The sequence below is a fragment of the Bactrocera oleae genome, chromosome 5 (assembly GCF_042242935.1).
Source record: "Bactrocera oleae isolate idBacOlea1 chromosome 5, idBacOlea1, whole genome shotgun sequence".
Lineage (NCBI taxonomy): Eukaryota > Metazoa > Arthropoda > Insecta > Diptera > Tephritidae > Bactrocera > Bactrocera oleae.
This window is the reverse complement of record NC_091539.1, coordinates 2,648,413-2,668,769: the sequence shown is the minus strand read 5'-3', so window position 1 is coordinate 2,668,769 and position 20,357 is coordinate 2,648,413. Positions and strand designations below refer to the sequence as shown.

At 38.9% G+C, this 20,357-nt stretch overlaps 3 protein-coding genes across 3 annotated transcripts; all 3 read left to right on the top strand.

Moving 5' to 3' along the window:
* The first annotated feature begins 2,665 nt into the window (after nt 1-2,665).
* Nucleotides 2,666-12,245, top strand: LOC106618722 (uncharacterized). Its single transcript, XM_014236581.3, has 2 exons — nt 2,666-4,015; nt 10,619-12,245. The coding sequence occupies exons 1-2, from the start codon at nt 2,773-2,775 to the stop codon at nt 11,899-11,901; spliced, it is 2,526 nt and encodes an 841-aa protein (XP_014092056.3). The 5' UTR covers nt 2,666-2,772; the 3' UTR covers nt 11,902-12,245.
* Nucleotides 4,018-6,276, top strand: LOC106618728 (uncharacterized). Its single transcript, XM_014236592.3, has 2 exons — nt 4,018-5,762; nt 5,819-6,276. Exons 1-2 carry the CDS (start codon nt 4,794-4,796, stop codon nt 5,921-5,923), a joined length of 1,074 nt encoding a protein of 357 aa, XP_014092067.3. The 5' UTR covers nt 4,018-4,793; the 3' UTR covers nt 5,924-6,276.
* LOC138857381 (uncharacterized) lies at nt 6,365-9,632 on the top strand. Its single transcript, XM_070109852.1, has one exon. The coding sequence runs from the start codon at nt 6,417-6,419 to the stop codon at nt 9,573-9,575; it is 3,159 nt and encodes a 1,052-aa protein (XP_069965953.1). The 5' UTR covers nt 6,365-6,416; the 3' UTR covers nt 9,576-9,632.
* Nucleotides 12,246-20,357: the final 8,112 nt, after the last annotated feature.

Sequence of the window (20,357 nt, the reverse complement as noted above, 5' to 3'; positions counted from 1 at the left end):
CGGAGAGCGAGGAAAGAAGTCGAAAGGAAGACCCACTACAAAGTATTTAAATTATATGAAGAACGAGAGAGAATTACCATCTGAAAATAAACCATTAGGAGCATTCGATTGGCTCCTATCGGTTGCTGAGGTATTTCATTCAAGTTTCAGTGCAGTTATAAGAGTATTAGAATTTTGCGGCACCGCTTGGCGAACCTGGAAGTAGCTGAAAATTCAGCAGATGTGTTTCGAAGTGTTACCGTCTTAATGTAGCTACTAGCAAGGTCTTTTGAAAATAAGACTTAATGAAAAAAGTCATATCATGAAGAGGGTTTTGTATCCCAAAAAACTCTAGTTGGCGGCCCACAGAAAGCCTGGTTAAAAATTTTATATGCACGAGTACATCTTCCAACCATTCCATATTCATGTTGTTGACGTTCAGTTGCGCCGCGGTTATGCATATTTTTTCCTATACTTCTTCCAAAAATTCATTTCCTTCTAATACACAGCAACCGCCGACCACACTTTATGGCGCACACTTCATCCATTGTTATTGCCAATGGCAACGATGCATCATCGAAACTTGCAAACATGCATAAATTCAACAGACATCGAACGATATTCGCTTGACCTGTTTGCGGTCTGTCTGCTGCACGAGCGTTGCGAAGTTGTTGCTGTAGTTTTCATGGCATAACTTGGTGCCCACAACAGAAATGCCAAACTGTTTGCAAGGCAATAAATCAAAACGGGGGCGTGTAAGAGAGCTAGAGTGAGAGAGAGAAAGATGGGGAAAATTACTTATGTATGCATGCGTAAGTAGAAAAGTGTGGCAACAGTGTCATTTTGTACCGTTACACTGCCAATAAAGTGTACATTCTTGTGTTTTGGAAGCTCTTATTGTGGCAATGATTTAAGTAGCTATTGAGAAAACACCAAAGAGCGGTCATAGATGCAAAATACGTTCGAGCATATGAGTGTAAAGAGTTAGGAGAAGTGATGTGTTATTAGTAACTTAAAACTCCACTAGGTTGGCTTGATTTATACCAAAATTTAGGGCTCTCAAACCTCAGTACAGAATGCTTGTATCTCCAACCAGTAGACAATCTGATACAATTCGGTGACGGTACTAAATTAATTCTGCGTTCTTCTAGAACTCTAGATGCAAAAGGCGCTGTTTATTTGGGGTCTTGATTTTTTTTAAGTCCAGAAATGGGCAATAATTTTATTGTCTTGAATGGAACCCTCCTATTTTAGCTTGGCAGCCTCTAAAATCTGTATGATTGGTTTCGGTTCTTAAAGACTTCTCGCTTTGTTATGATCTCTGGAAATGAGTTTTGTTTGAGTATAAATTTAAAATTATTTTAAGAAGAACTTTCCTACACCCTATGAAAACTTGAATGTTTTAAGAAATAAGTTTTGAAATTTTTTTTCAATCAGTTTAGAATTTTAGAGAAAACTTTTGTACCAAATTTTTTCATTTATGTTTTCGTTTGAACTGCTAATTCTAAGCAAAACGGAAGAGTTGCGAATTTTTATATATTGCTAGCACTTAAGGAACCACAAATGCTGAAAGAAAAACCGCTGCTTAACCGTCAGCAATGTTTGGAGCGTATAAACATTTTGCGTGGAGCACTTACGTCTGCCCAGAAGCCAGCTGAAACACCGGCAAAAACACTAAAAGACACTGGGATAGCAGTGAAATGTTGCAAGTCCGTCTCGCCGGAGTTCTGCAGCATATTGAAGCGCTACGAAATGCCAAGAGAGCCGCTTAAACCGCTCAAGATCGTAAAGAGGAAGCAAAAACAATTGGAAGCGGAGCCAGAACCGGCGAAAGATTTGAGCATCGATGAAATGGATCCCGCCATGGCGCGCTACATGCGCATGGTCATGGAGGCTAACAGTATACAAAATTTACTATATGATATAAATTTTTATGGCGTCGCTGAGCGGCCAAAAAAGAAAAGTGTTAAACCTTAAAACGAAAATTGCCTGCAAATCTAATTTTTACAATAAAAAGAAAGATTTTTGCTCGAGTTTATATGTATTACAAATATTGACATTTCCTAGTTTGAAAGAGATATGTGGCTTCAGTTCCAATTCGGATTTTCACTTTAAAATTGTCTATACCACTAGACCGTTTATACCTAATTCGGTTACATGCGAGTCTGAACTTAACATAAAAGCGAATTTGGTATTCTATGGATTGGAGTTATTTAATCGTGTCAGTTTTCCTGCGAGTGCTCTACATAATTATAGTTCTAAGTGTCAAACCTAATGTTTACTAGATGAAGTTGGGGATGACATCATTTTCGAGCGTCTACGTCTACGGAGAAAGAAGAAAATTCCAGGGAGGATAAGGAAGACCAATTTTCCGGGTATTTTGACACCCCCTCTCCGTCAGAAGGTTTCTGTTTGAGGAAGGAAGGTTGAATAAGTAGGTTATGACCAAAATAGATGTCGTGAATTGACAGGCAAAGGTTAGTTTGGGGAGGGAAAAGAGAAGGCCTGAAATTTATAGCTACAGAGAGAATGTCAGCACCGCTGACCAGAAACATAGTTGTACGGATGATTGAGACTCCGGCATGATCTAAAGTCAAAAATATGAGTTAATTTTTCTTTATCTCACTCCAATAAGTACTTAAGATTATATTTTAGTGCGTTTCTGAATTTTTCAAAATAAGGTTGAAACATTGGCATATCAAAAAGTGAAACACATAAAAAATATGAAAATTCATAAAAATATTAAAATATTATAAAATATTCTAAAAAATTTTAACTAAATTCAAAATATAAATGTCTATACCATTTTGTCAACATAAGCTCAGGAACGAATGTGAGCACGCATACGGCTATGCTAATAGATATAATAGAAGGCGCCACGAAGACCCCGATTATTTGGATCAGCATGCCTGGGATTTCATACGCACATTCAGCGATCAGACGCATAAAAATTATTTGTTAGCTCGCCACTTGAAGGCCACCTCGAACGGACAGTGGAAAACATTGCAATGGCTTATGCAAGGAGACCTGGATGCGGTCTTAGACAAGCGGTTGGCCAAAAAGACGTCTGGTAAAGGTCCAAAGACCGCAAAGGCTGGCGTATGCTGCCAGGAGAGGGTCGATAGGTCAATTTTTGTGCCTTTAACCAATTATGTTGGTCCGGAAAATATTGAACAGTTAATATCCCAGAAATCTCAACATGTTTTAGACTTTACCATTAAGAGAATGAATGATGAAAAGCAGGATATGTATGCACATGCTAGTCAAATCAACGAAAAAGAGGTTAAAACATTTCCAGACAATAATCCGAATCGAGTCTGGTACGGAAAAACTCTTGCAGACGTGACGGTTAAACGCGGTCTAGGCAGTACAGGATTCCCGCGTATTGATGAGGATCTTGAGCGAGCTGGCCAAAAGACATATGGTCTTGAATTGGGACACACAAGCACGTTGAAAAGTATAACCCCTTTGGCACATCGCCCAACAGCCGGTTATTTAACAAGCTTTCAGCGTAGTATAGAGAAGAATCAAATGAAGAATTTCATAAAAACTATGAACCAATTCTATGCAGATGTTACCGAACCCCAGCCTATGGATGTAGACAGTGTGGAGGAGTTACTGCAAGCACTACAAGAAGAATTCTATAGAACTTTCTCATACGAGTATAAGAGACCCTCAAGCAGCAAGCGGGAGCAATCAAAGCTGCGTCTGTCTGCGATTATCAGAATGTTAAAGAGCATGCCAGGCTATGAAGCTTTTGAGCGTGTATTGTATCATGAGCCTTTTGATCGCGACAAACCATGGACCTGGATGCGGACTTTCCCCAAACGCATTCCCAAGGAATATTTGAATAGAGTATCAGAGAACATATTAACTGAAATGAAAAAATGGAAACGCCAGCAAAAGATTATTGCCTTAACATATTCTCCACGCAAACGAGTTATAGCTGCTATAAAAAATCCAAGGCTTCAAAGGAAACGTGGACGGAAAAATTTAAAAAGTCAAAACCCAAAAGAGCACTTAGACGATGACGACTATTAAATATTTGGACATGTGGAAATTTGCCACATGTAGCAGCGGGTTTGTACATGGAAAAGATTACGGAAATTAATATAGTGGGTTGACTGGAAAACTTACAGGAAAAAAAACGCTCTCATTGTGGTTAATATGATAGATTGTTTCGAAAAATTTCGGGACTAAAATTTTTTCCACTAAATTCTACAATTTTGATTTTGCTGGGACAACTGTTTTGGACTTTCCTTCCCATGAAACTCAACAATTGTGATTTTTGGGACAAAATTTACTTTTTGGGACAACGAAGTTTTAGTACTTAAATCTTTACCTACAAATTTCTGCAATTTCGCAAGAAAATCAACAATTGTAATTTTTGGGACACATTTTCAGGTATAACTTTTTGGGACAAATACAAACCCAGCTTTTGGGACAAAAGTCTTTTGAACAAACTTTTTTGGGACATATCTCTAAATTAAAAATTATTAAAAATTATTTTTTTCGGTAGCTACTTTTTGGTTTTATGACTCACTTATATTGAACACGGCTGCTATGGATTCGATTTAAATCAAACTATATCTTAAACTCTTATGTACCTATAGCAGGTTAATGTAATGAAAATTTATGTTATAAAACTAATGACATTTTCGTAGAATTTTTTGTACATATATTTCATAATTCAAAATTAACATAATTAAAATAAAATTTGTTTACTTTTCTAAAAAAAAAACTGGATTAAATTTAATAAAAACCCCATATGTACGCTAATTTTCTCGCTGGCACTTGGCCGTAAGTGGTTGAAGATGTGCACGTGCCGAAAGCGCGTGGACGATTACCATCGATTCGCTCGCAGAAATAAGAACTCGCAGTGCAAACGGCGTGAGTCAACTAATCGTATTAGCGTAGGCGAAGTGAACTCCTCGAAGACTGTATATAATGTTTCAAGCCACAAATGTGCTATGCCTAATACGGCTCGTTTAACCAAAACGCTGCCCCAAGCAAAAACACGACATAAAACTTGCTCGAATACAGAAAACGTCAGAAAAGGGCGACCCAAGCGCAAGACTAAATGCAATAAAAGGATTAAAGAAACGCCTTCGATTCCATTTACCGCCTGTTTCAACGCTGATGGACGACGTGTGTCGGATCGCGGAACACCAGACAATGAAGCAAATATTAAATGGCGTCCTTTAGGTCATGCTCTGCGGGCGGCATATGCTTTTGCACCAGAACTGGGCGTTGGTAACACGGGGTTAAGTAGATGTAATCCAAAACCCCGCACAGCGGAGTCTCCCGTTGCATTTCGAGTTCAGCAAGTAATTGACATATTGGGCGATCTCAGGAATAAAAGAACTGTCGACTATCGGCCGACAGCATACGTCGCTAGAGGTGGGGACGTTTTCCGTGCTAAAGGTGGCACTGCTGTTGCTGGAATTCGCACGCGAAACGAACCTCCTTGTGCTCAAGCAACGCCTAATGTTATTTCTGCCCACAAAGATGCTTACAACCCATGCGTTGGTCTGTTGTATGACAAAGATGATACATTTAAATGTATCGCTTGCACTCAAACCGGCGGTATTGTCAACTACAGAGCAGCTCGTGGCGAGCAAAGAGTCGCACCCACAATGAGAGCAAAACTAACTGCAGCTAAAGAGAAGCAAGAATTCGCGTGCCTCATTAATAATTTATCTAATCATTATACCTACGTAAATGGCGACGACGCAATGAAAGAGTACGAAATGCAAAGCAAAATGCTCGAGAACCTAGAACCGGTAATATCGCTGATATTTTAGAACTTAAATAAAAATCTAACTGCACGCCATTTTAGACAGCAATTTTGCAAGAGTCTTTTGAATTGGAGAGGCCTTCGACTTGGAGAACAATTTTTCCCAAAAACGTCGTCAACAAATATCTAAAGCGATACTCTGATTGATGAAACGAGCGAGATAAGCAAGAGGGAAAACGACAAAAGAAAGACCTATTAGTCTCGAGAGGACTTTCAGCGTACGGCTTAAGAGCATAAATCATTGTGATATTGCTGACAAGAAAACTTCTAGTTTTCTATGACATTTAAAGAAATGGAATTTAAATTTGCGTCATCAAAGGCAAGCTGAACATTTTTTGGGAAAAAGTGAAGTCCTTGAGACAAAACAGCTTCTGGGGATTAGAATTTAGACGCACACATCGCATTTAATACGATAAGCAGTGCTTTTAAATTTTCTATGCCATATGCCTTTTGTAGCTATTTTGGAAAATATATTTTTATACCTTGGTAACTCTATAAAAGTCCCATTTTTTGATAATCGCAGTTTGGCAACTCTTAAACATTCTATTCGGAGTTTCAAAAATATTTTAAACCAACATTTTCATAAACCTTAAAATTTTGGTTCATTCTTTTGGAAAATCTTAAAAAATTCAAAATTATCATGTCTGTTCCAGTTTGCCGATCGTGCTGCGCCAAAACTGGTCGTACCGTTTTAATCAACAAGTTAACCAAGTGTCCAGATGCCGGGCAGAGTAGTAAAAAATTTGCAAAAAATGCCAGCTGCATGTGTAGAGACGAATGGAACTTCATACAAAACTTTGGGCACGAAATGTACAAAAACTATCTTCTAATGCAGAGTCTTAAGAAGCATACAACGTGTACTTCAAGACTTGTCGAATGTCTGCAGCCGAAAAATGTGGAAAAATTCGTAAAAAAACAAACGAATGTAAAAGCGATTACAAAAGGCAGTCCAAAGGTGTTGCCCAGTATACCGTTTATACATAATTTCGATTTTTTGAATAAACTAAATTATGTTGTCGGTGCTTGCGCCGACGCTGATCCTCTAAGTACATCCAAAAAGGCGCAAGCGCATAGAGCATTTAAAGAAAGTAGAGGGCTTAAGTGTGCCGAGAAACTTCGACCCGCCTCTAACTTTCCAAAGGTTGCTACAGCGGCATCACAACCAACACATACATTTTCTGACAGTATAGAACCAGTAAATGCTATCGGTCAAGCGCTTGCTCAACTTCCAGAAGTTGGAGGAGAGCACGTAAATTGGTTTGGACATGACATTGGATATAAAATAGTGCCAAAAACTGGAGCTGTCGAACTCGATTTTGGAACAAATCCGACAGCTGCACTTGCGGAACAACGCTATGAAACGTTTGAACCTAGCAGTGTCTTTAGATTACCTAAAGATGGTGTTAGATCCAAAACGTTTTCAAAAACTAAAGTTCGTCGTGATGGCAAAAATAAAGCTTTACCATGTACTGAAAGACAAAAACGAACTTTGAGACATTTTGATTTAGTATGCGTGGAAGGTTTCCAGCCAAATAGAGATAACTTCAACCTTGCACCTGATGCAATGAGTGGTTTTGGACTTCCAATGCACACAGTTGGCGCGCTAAACGGTTTAGGATATGTAAGAGAAGCTGCTTACTTACCGCATATCGCAGTTCCACGACAGTGCAATGGTCTTGTGCCTACTAAATATTTGGCTTATGCGGGAGTTTCTGATAAAATACAAATCCCTAGAGCTATCGTAGATTTGAGAAGCATTCAATACAACCCATTTGATGAAGCCGGTGGAATACCACGTGATTTAGGACCTTTTCTAGATACACACAATTTAAAACAGACGGTTGGTCTTAGCAGCGGTAAGCCTGGATTTCCTCAACAAGGTAAAATACCTATAACTGCTGCTTGTCTCGGTAATATGGAAGCTTATAGGTACCTAACACGTATTGGCGGCTTTTCGCAAGCCAATTTGAAGAGAACTGTGAATGGCTTAGGATGCATTGGAGAACAGCCTACAAAAGTTAGACCTCTTGGTGGTCTGAGGAGCACTAAGCCTAGTCATTATGTGCCGTTTGTTGAAATGTCTCGACCGGCAATACATTGTGGCTTTGGGAATATGGAAGCTTATAAATATTTGAGACATTTCGGAGGACCTCTGCATGGTCATCTTACGGCGGCAGCAAGAGACTTAAGAAGGTTTGAAGATGTTAACCTTTTAGGACGTGCTGGCAGCACACGTCAAGGCGGCGTTATGGGGCCTGCTGGCTGGAATTACGTTGATACCTTTGGTTACTTGAATCCAGCACATATAATTGGAGATGCAGACCCCGATACATATTGGGAATATGCTGGAGTCCCCTTTGGCGAATTAGAGCAAAGCAAAGTTCCAAAATATTTTGGTTTTACTCTTGCTCAAGAAAATGTTACTGGAGCTGCTGCAGACTCAGGATATATCGGAAATTCCGGTTATTTAAGACAAAATAGCGTTTCGCGCCACGGAAAAACTGATTTCTTTGCGCGATATTCGGATCAGGCTGGAGTTGCACGGCAAGCGGGTGTTGTTAGTAATACCAGTGGTCGTGGAAGGGCTGATGCTTCAAAATACTTTGTTGTATATAGGCCTTCTATAAATGCAAGACAGAGTATAGTATCGCGTCGACCAACTGGCTTAATGATTCGAGAAGCACCGCGGTTAATGCGGCACATCGTAATACCTCGACGGGAAGATTCAAGTGCGATTGAAGCTGATTTAGCGTACATTAGAGAGGGTCGTTTATTTAAACATTATAAAGTAGCACGTACTTTCGGATCTCTTCCAACAAATGTCCATGAAGCTATGAAACATTTAAGACGCCCTCTAGTTTCTAGTCAAAGAAATAGATTTGGACCTTTTGCTGGATTTGAATACGGAGATCCTCGGTTAAAATACTTTACATCACGTCGTCAAGGAACAAAAAACGAATTACGTTATGCAGAGGCTATTAAAAATATGAGACGTTTTAGAGCACCTGGTTATGAAAGCCATCCTGGGATACATCCCCGCGGTCCTTTTGACTATACTAAACTTAGAAGTACTGAAGGCCAAATTCCAGAGAATTTTCAAGCCAGTCGTTTTAGAAGGGGTATTGGTCACAGGTTAAAGAGGCGTTCTACCTATCCGAGAAAAACTCTGAATCAAGAAGAAGTCAATTTCGATCCACAACGTTGGGCAGGTTTTTTCGCTGCTGAACCAGGCTACGTTTATGATCCAGGCTATACAGGCCATTCGTATCCATTGATCAGTGCATTTTTCGGCAATAATTATGGCCTGCAAGATTTAGATCAGCACAGTATTGCTATGCCAAGCTTAGAAGAACAACGACAACGTGAAAGGGCGCGACTTCACAGTCTGAACTTATTTTATAGTATAATAAATCAACCAGATATGGAAATGGAGGCTGCCGTACCGGAAGAATTTTCAATACCCAACGATTATCACACCGAGCTAAAAGCGGGAGAAAAAATAGGAAAGAAAGAAAATGAACTCTCTTTACTACATGTGGCGAAACTCTTAAAAGATCATCGCAAGAAGACATTCCATCCGGTTGCCTTCCATGAACCATATGATAAAGAGAGACCATGGACGTGGATACAGAATTTCCCTAAAAACATTCCAAACGAGATTTTAAAACGGCTCTCGCCAAAATCATTGCAAACTCTAAGGGCGTGGCAACGTTATCAAGCACTTTTGGTGGAGAAATATGGAGACCGAAGCTCTCCCAAAACGAAGCATGATAAAAAGAAACGGCATGGAAACAAGTAGTGTGTAGTCTATATAAAATGAATCCAAAAATATACAAACTAAAACTATTCCTCTTTACGAACAAGTGTTTTTGTTATATATAGATATATAGAGAAATGATTAATATACTGGATATTAAATGAGCCGTTTGAAAATTTTCAGGGATTTTTCTTAGCGAACGTAATCAATTTTCTGATACTCTGTGTGCTGGTATAATACTTTGTAGCCGCTACTTTCTTCTTCTATAGCTCTGCGTTTAGCTCTCTCTCTCTCTCTTTTACCTTTAGGTTAACTTCAGTTCTACTTGAACCTCAAGATCGTACTAGTAGCTTGAAAGAGATATGTGGCTTCGGTTCCAATTCGGATTTTCACTTTGAAATTGTTTATTCCTTTCTGAACTTAACATAATAGCGCCTTTGGTATTCTATGGATTGGAGTTATTTAATCGTGTCAGTTTTCCTGCGAGTGCTCTGCAAAATTATAGTTCAAACCTAATGTATACTAGATGAAGTTATGGATGACATCCATTTTCGAGCGTTTACGTCTATGGAACTGTAAAAATTGTTTTCCTCTAGTACTACAATTACATAATTTTCAAGCTATAAGAAAATTCCACGGAAGATAAGGAAGACCAATTTTCCGGGTATTTTGACACCCCCTTTCCGGCGGAAGGTTTCTGTTTTGAGGAAGGAAGGTTGAATAAGTAGGTTATGACCAAAATAAATTGACGTGAATTGACAGGCAAAGATTAGTTTAGGGAGGGAAGAGAGAAAGCCTGAAATTTATAGCTACAGACAGAATGTCAGCACCGCTGACCAGAAACGTAGTTTACGGATGATTGAGACTCCGGCATGATCTAAAGGTAAAAAGATTAGCTAATTTTTGTATTTCTCGCTCCACTAAGTATTCACCATTTTATTTTAGTGCGTTTCTGAATTTTCTAAAATAAGGTAAAAGCATTGGCATATCAAAAAGTGATAAATATAAAAAATATGAAAATCCATAAAAGTATTAAATATATTAAAAATTATTCTAAAAAATTTTAACAAAATTCGAAATATAAATGTCTATGCCATTTTTCCAGTGTAAGCTCAGGAACGAATGTGAGCACGCATACGGCCATGCTAATAGTTATAATAGAAGGCCCCACGAAGACCCCGATTATTTGGATCAGCATGCCTGGGATTTCATACGCACATTCAGCGATCAGACGCATCAAAATTATTTGTTAGCTCGCCACTTGAAGGCCACCTCGAACGGACAGTGGAAAACATTGCAATGGCTTATGCAAGGAGACCTGGATGCGGTCTTAGACAAGCGGTTGGCCAAAAAAACATCTGGTAAAGGTGCAGAGACCGCAAAGTCACACGCCAGCCAGGATAAGGTCGATAAAAATTATTTGTCAGCTCGTCACTTGAAGACTACTACTCATGGACAGAGGAAATCATTGCAAGGGCTAATGCACGGAGACCGGGATGCGCTTTTGGACAAGCACATTGCAAACAGAACATATGGTACTGGTGCAAACACCGCAACGGCATATGCTAGCCAGAAGAGTGTCGATAAGTCAATATATGTGCCTTTAACCAATTATTTTGGTCCGGAAAATATTAAACGGTTAATATCCCAGAAACATGGATCTCAACATGTTTTAGACTTCGCCGTGAATAAAGACGAAAAGCAAGATCATTTTCATGCAAGTCAATTCAAACAAAAAGAGGTAAAAACAGTGAAACGCGGTTTAAGATTCACTACTGGATTTCCACGTATTGATAAAGACCTCGAGCGAGCTGGGGGAAGGAGATATCTAACAGAAATAAAATTACAGCGTAGTAAACAAAAGAACCAAATGAAGAATTTCATAAAAACTATGAACCAATTCTATGCAGATGTTACAGATCCCCAGCCTATGGATGTAGACAGTGTGGAGTTGATGCAAGCACTAGAAGAGGAATTCTATAAAACTTACTCATATATGAGTATGAGACCCTCAAATAGCGAGGAGGAACAAACAAAGCTGCGTCTGTCTGCGGTTGTCAGAATGCTAAAAAGCATGCCAGGCTATGAAGCTTTTGAGCGTGTTTTGTATCATGAGCCTTTTGATCGCGACAGACCATGGACCTTTATGCGGACTTTCCCTAAACGTATTCCCAAGGAATATTTGAATAGAGTATCACAGCACATAGTATCTGATATGAAAACATGGAAACGCCAGCAAAAGCTTATTGCCTTGACATATTCTCCATCCGAACAAGTTACAGATACTGCTCGTAGGCTCCAAAAGAAACGTGGACGGAAAAATTTAAAAAGTCAAAACCCAAAAGAGCCCTTAGATGACGACTATTAATTGTGTTGACATACGAAAGTTTGCCACATGTAGCAGCGGGTTTGTGAATGGGAAAGATTAACGAAATTAACATAGTGGGTGGTATTCGTCCGGAAAAACTCAATCGGTAGGCCGATGGAATTTATGAAATCAGAGCAGAAGTTAAATCGCTCTCATTGTGGTAAATATGATAGATTGATTCGAAAAATTTCAGGATGAAAATTTTAACCCACAAATTTCTACGTTTTCGGTTTTTTTCGTACAATTTGTTTTTGAACTTTTTCGTTTAGATGCAAAATTTTCGAGCAATAGTTTTTTGAATAAAATTTTTTGTAACATATCTCTAAATTAAAAGTTATTAAAAATACTTTTTTTCGGTAGCTACTTTTTGGTTTTATGACTCACTTATATTGAACACGGCTGCTATGGATTCGATTTACTGTGCCTTAAACTCTTATGAACCTATAGCAGGTTAACGTAATGAAAATTTATGTCACAAAACTAATGACATTTTCGTAGAACTTTTTGTACATATATTTCATAATTCAAAATTAACATAATTAAAATAATTGTTAACATTTCTAAAGTAAACTGGATTGGCCATTGCGAAAGATACTGCTGCATACCAGTTATATACCAGTTTACTTTACCTTCTTAACCTTTCGTCATTTTTATTTACCACAACTTTAAGTGCTTTACCACTTTTCTTCAGTTCATCACGGCAATCTCGAACTATAGTGTATTGCAGCAGCGCTTGTCATCTTCCAGCGCTTAAGGCTCATTGCTTGCATTTTTTCGCTTTTAAATTTACTTATTTCGCTCTTTTTTTTTGCTTGCTGCTTATCCTGCCTGATTTATGCGCTGCTTTATATCTTCACTCATTCACTGCGCTATAATAAAGTCGAGTACACTGAGTCAGTGCATGCGTCCGCTACCGCATTGCTACGTCCAGCTTTAGCTTCCGTTACTTTAGTGGACGCCATACATACAAAATGACTGCTGCGTCCTTGTGGTGACGATAGCCATCGGGTGAGCAAGACGTAGCGTGTCCGAAAAAAATGTGCAAAGAGTAGAAAAAATCCCGCTGACATTGATTGATGAGTGCCTGCGTTGACGCAGGAAGACGTAGCTGTTCTTTTTGTGCATCTTCTGCGCGCCGTTGTTTTCCACTCATATTTATGTCGCCGTCATACTGTGATTTTTTAAGTTTTTATAGCGGCGTGGTAAAACGAAATCTTTGGCTTAGATTCATCGCTGAAATTAAAGTCTGTTTGGCAGATCTAATCATAAGGCAATAATTCTTACGTATATACCATACTACTTTCCGGTTGCGCAACAGTTGACGAATTACTACAGTTTGGGTATCTAAGTCTCTTCTAAATGTTTGCCACGCCACCAAGCTTAAAGCCCATTCACAGCTATAGTGACATATTGAGTTTAAGCTACGTTTTAGGTAAACTTTTGAAACTCGATATGGTTCTACGAATTTTAAGCTAAAGCCAAAGTATTAGATCCACTCTTATTGTATTTGCTGACTAGATTCAAGAGTAGTACACTCATTTTCACACTTCTTCACCTTAATCCTGCGTCATCCCTCTGCAGGAAAGGTAAAAAGCGCCAAACTAAATGAGCTGAGCTGGCCTGTGTGACAAGAAATTAATCTACTTCGAGTGTTGCAAGTGCTTGTCAGTCGTTAGGCAAACTTAAATTGACAAGAAACCACAAATAAGCGAGAAAATAAGAAAACACGAAAGAAAAAAATAAATAAAAAATAGTAAAAAAAAATTAGATAAATATGACGCAATAAGGAAAGTGATAATGAAATAAAGCAAACCAAATGCGCGCAAATTGAGTAAAACAGTAAGGAATGGAGATTGCAGAAAGCAAGCAAGCAAGTGTGGTGGTAAAAATAGCGTATAAACACAAATACTGAAATCGAAAAAATTGCTGAGTTAATACGCTCTAATCCTCACAGTTTTTTCACATACCTTCCTGTTTTCACTCGCATTTTTTTTCCGCATTCTCTACTCCGCTTTTGCGCATTCTTTAGCAATTATTTTTTTTTTTTTTTACCTTTTTTTTTACTAACGCTCTGCTAAATTTTTTGTAACAATATTTATTCAAAACCTTCGCTTGTTGTTGTTGTTGCTATTTTTATTTCCATTTGTATTGTTTTTACTTGCTGTTGCATCATTTCCGTTTTGTTTACTTGCACTCAAATGAACTAAACGGATTTTGCATTTCCGTTTCCATGTTTTGCACATCCGCTGTGACAAGCAATCCGCTGCCCTGCGCCAACACAAACCGCAGCTGGCATTTAGAGCTTTGAACGCAATGGAATTCATTTATTTCAAATGCAGTTTTGTTGTTTTAGATTGTGGGCGTGCGTTTCTTGTTGGTTTTTGTGTTGTTGTTTTAGTAGTGCTCTAACGAAGTGCCGTTATATTTAACTATCACTTCGCACTTAAAATGTGTGCCAAATTAAGTTTGGTGCCAAGAAAAGTAAGGTTAGAATGAGAATTTGATAATCGATATTTCAGCGGAAAATCGTTGGCTTTACATCAGTATAGCGACCTAACTGGTTTTCTTAATTTAAGAGCTTTACAGTTAGAAACGAAGAGCTCGCAAGAGGCGGCACTCTCGCTCCACTTACAACAGAGTGAGAACAAGTTGGTTAGCGCTTGTCCTCCTGCGTTCTAGCACGGCACCTTTGATCCACACGTGGGCTGAGCAGGTAGTGTTCGTTGACAAGCTTCAAAGCGACTGCGTGGTCCTTCTGGCCTAAAGTAGATTGCTGCGGATCTACTGAACTACTTGCTCTCAGCAAAGTTCACCTTGACGCAGTCGTACAGGTTCTTACTGAATATTCTCCGATAGGCATTCAAGCGGTAAGCTAAATATCTTATCGAATGTCGAATATCGAAGACTGAGGTTCTAACAGCTGGGCAGCCATACTTTCAACGAGCCTGGAGTTATAGTCAAAACTGATATTAGTTAACTCAAGAAAATTGTGGTAGGCTCAGAGCGCTTTGTCGAATTGTGAGCGTCTCTATGAACCTCCCTCTCGCATTACATTGTAGTTCTAGTTAGCCAAATCAATCTTCAAAAGAAAAAGTAAGTTCTCCAAGAGTGGCTTCAAAATCATGATCTTCAATTTTCTTCTCTCCTTTTGATCCAATGTACCAATCTAAGCTGAGATCTCTAATTTCAATATGCAGCTTCTTGAGGGAGTCGTTTAGAATTTCGTATGTTTTGTTAAAAAAAAATATTCATACTATACGTACAATTATTTACTCTTTCTTCCTAAGTTAGTCACTGCTTCTTTAAGATTACTGGCGGTTGCTCGAACTTTTTTCGAAGGTCAAGTGCAGTCTATCGTGCATGTTTACAAAAAGAGCTAAAAATGGATACTAAACCTACATATATCTAATCCAAGCAAGAACTGTGTAACTAGACCAAGCCTAGCTAAAAATAAGAAGTTGGAGGAGCTGGTTCCTTTTTTTTCGTTTCCTTTCATATCCCCCAAAACCACCGAAAAAAAATCGAAAAATCGTTCAATTTGGCAAACTAGAGGCCGAAACTCATCAATCTTAAACTTGGGTTCGAAAAAATGATTTCAATATCTGCCGCTAGATGTCACCTAGCTATTTCATATAGAAAACTAGAATGAAATGGCAAACATAAATTTTTTGTAAATGTATTTCATTTGCATTCAGCTAAAATAAAGCAAACAAGCTTTGTGCTAATCGTGCTTGATAACTACATGCGCTTCTAGCGATTTATTTATATTTCCGCCTACAAATAGATTACATTGCCGGCAAACTTCGAAAACTAATTTCAATTTACGACTACCAGTTTGACAAATTTATACTTTATAACCGCACTGTCAACAGTGTACATACAAATGGAGTAACGAATAGCTGTGCTTGTCATCATTATCGGCAGTGCGCTCCCAAAAGTATGCACACAATTGATAACAAATGTGAGAAGTTCACACACAACAGATGGAATAATGTTTTCAATAATGTCTCAATTCATTCAGCCAAATTCATTGCACGCGCGCCGGCGCAAAACGCCTGCGACACGCGCCAACAAGTCAACATAATTCACAAATATGTAATTATTGACAATACATATGCAAACGATTTGTGGCAACGAGTTTTGCGCAGCAAATGCGAAATTAAATTGAATTTGCGGCGTGTAGTGATTGTTTTTAGCAGCGTATAAAATAAAATGTTGCGCCTAGTTGAAGGCCAAACAGTAAGGCAGTGGAGTAGGCTTGTAGTGCAGCGCTGAATGAAGTGAGGCTGTGTGCAGCTGTTGGATCATAGCAATTTGCATAGAAAATCGGGCGATAAAAGTGCATTTGCGCGGACGCAGGCTAGCGGTTGCGGCGCCTAAAATTATGCTAAAGCGCGCAACCGACGCCTAGCCGACAACAAATACTCATAAATTCGATTAGCATTATGGCCAAGCGTGTGGCAAGCTTACGCGCGTGTGTGGCATGTGTTGTTGGTGCAAATATTTGCACGCCGTGTGCGAACATTTTGATATCACAAATAAATTTGCCATTTACATATATAGAAATTGTGTGTGAGCCCACGGCCAACGCCTAACAGCAAGTTTGTGAAAAAAGAAAATGAGTAAATAAAAACAACAACACAATGCAGCGCACATAGCCGCTTTTGGCTTACAACTTTTTGCCTTGTTGCTGCTTTATGTGTGCGTGTGTGGCATGTGGCATGATTTATGGCTGCCACAGCAAACGTTAGCCGCGACTCGACTCGTTTTGGCTTGGTTTGGTTCTGTTGCTTTGCCGATATTTTATATGGCGTTTGCTGAAATTTGGCATTATGTGTTGTTATTGTTGTAAGCGTGGCATTTGTTGATATTTATTTCGTTGCTTGTGTGTTTGGCGTGCTGCTACTGCCATGATTTATGCATTCGCATTGGTTTTTATTGATTTTCGATTTTCGCGATTTTGCCATTCAGCACCTAGTTGCAGTTGTTGTTGCTGTTCGCTTATTGTAATTTTTTGTTGTTGTTCGCAAATCACTGCCAGTTGCCAGTTGTGAGTGGTTTCTGCTCATATAGGCTTGCGGTAATCAAGGCTGCGTCCCAGCGGATTTGTGATTTTATTTATTTGCCGCTTTTTTTGCCTCACCCTGTTGTGTCAAACTCAGCTCGGTGGCTCCCACTTAGCTGTTAGTGCAAAATTGCAATTCAATTGCTAACTTTGTTGCTTACAGGCGGCAGCTGCAACCTATTTGGTGTGGAGATGCGCACGAAATCCAGTAGGAAATTGTTGACTATGGGAAAAATGTAGAAGTCGTCATCAAAAGATGGCGTAATCTGTCATTACTTTGCTTGACAAGCCCTAGAATTTTCGTGGATGGAATTTAGATTGCCAAGCGTCTAGCCTCAAGTCTGCCGAGTCCTATCTATAGTATATTTTATTGAAACTCGTAGGAGAGGCAGAGTTTCGTCCAAAACATCTGCTGAGAAGTGAGAAGAGAAAAGGTGCCTTCATATTCTGATAGTGGAAGCTTGTAATTTCTAGTTGCTGATATTATCACTTATCTAGTCGCTACCAGATCCTTCTCTACTTTCACGTATAGCTTGTGTAGTGAAAGTCTTATCTATATTAATTTTTTAGGTTTACGCTTCATTGAAACCCGTATCAGAGGCGAAGCTTCGTCTGAAACATACCTATATAGAGGAGAGAAGAGTCTCCTTCATATACTAATAGCGAAGGCTTCAAATTTTTGGCTGTCGGATTAACGACAAATCTAGTCTTTGTCAGACAATTATTCACTGCGAGCTAGGATTCCGATTGTAATACGAGTACTTGCCTTGAGAAGCTTTTGAAATTAAACTCAACTGTCTTTTGCCTGAAAAAAATACCTTCCACGTTATCGCATTTTTCGATTGCTTGGCTTGGCTTTCTTCGCTGAATTTTTTTAACTGAGTGCAATCTCGTTAAAACAAATATATATTTACAGAAGTTAAATGCTTTAGTTTTATATTTATATTCTTAAGCTACACGTCGCTCCGCTCGCCGCCTTCTTCCACACACTCAGCTCACATTACATGCATCATCTTCTCTAGGTCGCTCCGGCCTCAGCTGCTGTTGTATACAAAATGTTGCATAAGTGCGATATTTACCTCGTCTTCGCCTCATTGCCGAACATATATTCTTATTTCACCTGCTTAAGTGGCGCTCCTTCATGACTAAAGACAAACAAATGACTGCAATTGCCGGTAAAGTATGCTTGGAAAAAGATACGACTTGCAGCTGATGTAATCTGAGAGACTGATGCACTGAGAAGAATGCATATCTAGTGAAATGGTCAGAAGTTTATGAAAAAAAATGAAGTCCTATCAATATACGTCTGAAGCGGTTTTCCTTAGACTTCTAGCTCAGCATCTCAAATTTTTTCCTTCCCAAAAGTGCTCACTGGAAATCTCTCTCTCTCTTTCTCGTTAAATCATCTGTCAGATGTTACGATGTGCAGCGGAACAGAGTGGAATTGAAATGATCGCATACGATTTTATAGCAAGTAAGATTTACCTTCCACTGAAAGGAGATTCTGAGCTAAATGAGATTTATGAAATTCTCCCTCTCTCGTTTTTTTTTTAATCAACTGTCAGATACAGTGTTATGCACAAGAACAGTGTGGAATTGAAAATATTTGATAAGGTTTGATAGCGAGTAATATTCTTTTGCATACCTATGGGATTCTCTCTCTTTCTCGTGAAATCATTTGTCAGGTGCTACTATATACACAGGAGCAATTGTATGAAGCGAGAGGTGAAGTAAAAAGTTAATGATTTCTTACTCTGACTCTCTCTCTCTCTCTCTCTCTCTCTCTCTCTCTCTCACTATCCCGCTTTCTCTCTTTTTCTCGCTGCCTTTAATTGTCTATATTTTATTTTGTCTTTCTCTCACTGTCTCTCTCATTATATTTTTCTGGTACATATATCTATGAAGCAAGAATATAACTGGAGAGTAAAAAATTTGCTCGTTATTTCTAAGTAATTATATTTATCATTCACGAGCGAAGAAAGGCGACAAAAAAAATTAAAGTTTCTTTGCTCTCTTCCTCTCTATCGCCTTCTTTTTATCACTCTCTTTTTCCTTCCCTCTTTTTCCCTTCTACTCTCTTTTCCCTCCTCTCTCTCTCTCTCTCTCTCTCTTTTTTTTACTACTTTCTGATTCAAACAGGGTTAGCTCGCCGACAGCCCTTGGTCGGATAAGATTCGGGTCAATTCTGGTAACGTAGAACTGGCTGTTGTGGTAATTCTTTTTTTCTCGTCTCTTTTCTCTCACTCTCTCTCTGTACACACTGATTTATTGATTACATCACCATTTTCAATATCTATATTTCTCTCAGTGTACTTGCACCTGGTACTTCCTCATAATCTAAGATGCCACTAAATGCTTGCCGGTAAAATGTTGAGCTTGCAGCAATATTTTTTACACATTTCTCTCCTCTTGAAATAAATATTTATTGCTGCTAGAGTCTGCATTAAGTTGAGCAAACGCAAACATAAACATATTCGCATATCAACAACATATTTATCTAGATAAGAAGACAAACATTGAGAGATTAAATTTAAATTCAGCCTCAATCCACTTGCCACAGCCACGCCCCACAACTGAAACAGCCCAAACCGCAACCGCAACTTCTATTTACCGTACTTACGGCTTTTATGTATGTATGTGTAGTGGTCAGTGCAGAATGAAGAGCAAAAACAACAAAAAATAAGTGAGCTATAAAATTGCAAATGCTTAAGCCTGATAATCCTGCTGCAACAGGCGAGTTGCGGTGAAACATATTTTTTGCTTGTTCTAGCAGCATTTTTGTAAGTCGCCGCAAAGCGCTTATATTATAATACACTCGCACTTATAAAATACTTGTAACTACCGTTGCCTACGAGCCGAAAGTGTGTGCAGCTGAGTCTATTTGCACTGTTTGCAACAGAAATGCACTACAGCTGCTGCATAAGCCGCACAAGCGCACACATACCCACATTTATATGTGAATGTATGGAAAAATGGGTTGGTGAGCGGAGAGTGGGAAAGAGTGACTGCCAGCGCTTGACGTTTATCTCTCGAAACTGTTATGGCAGTATTTTGCAAGACAAATCAATCGAACTAAAAGCCAGCCGACTGCTACGTAAAGGGCGATGGCACACACACACACACACATACACATACATGGAACACGCACATGGCTGCAATGGAACGCCGTAGCTGAGCTTGCTGACTGCAGCACTTGTATTTGCAAAATTCGATAAAACGGCTCAGACAGCTTAGCAAAGTTGCGCAGCCAGTGGGCAAGGAGAGTGTAGTATTAAGTTTACAGTTATACAACACCTATATATACATATATATATATGGTATATATAAAGTTAAATATTATTAATTTAAATGTTTCACTAGCTCTGACTGCCGGCTTCGAGCCTTTAGTGCT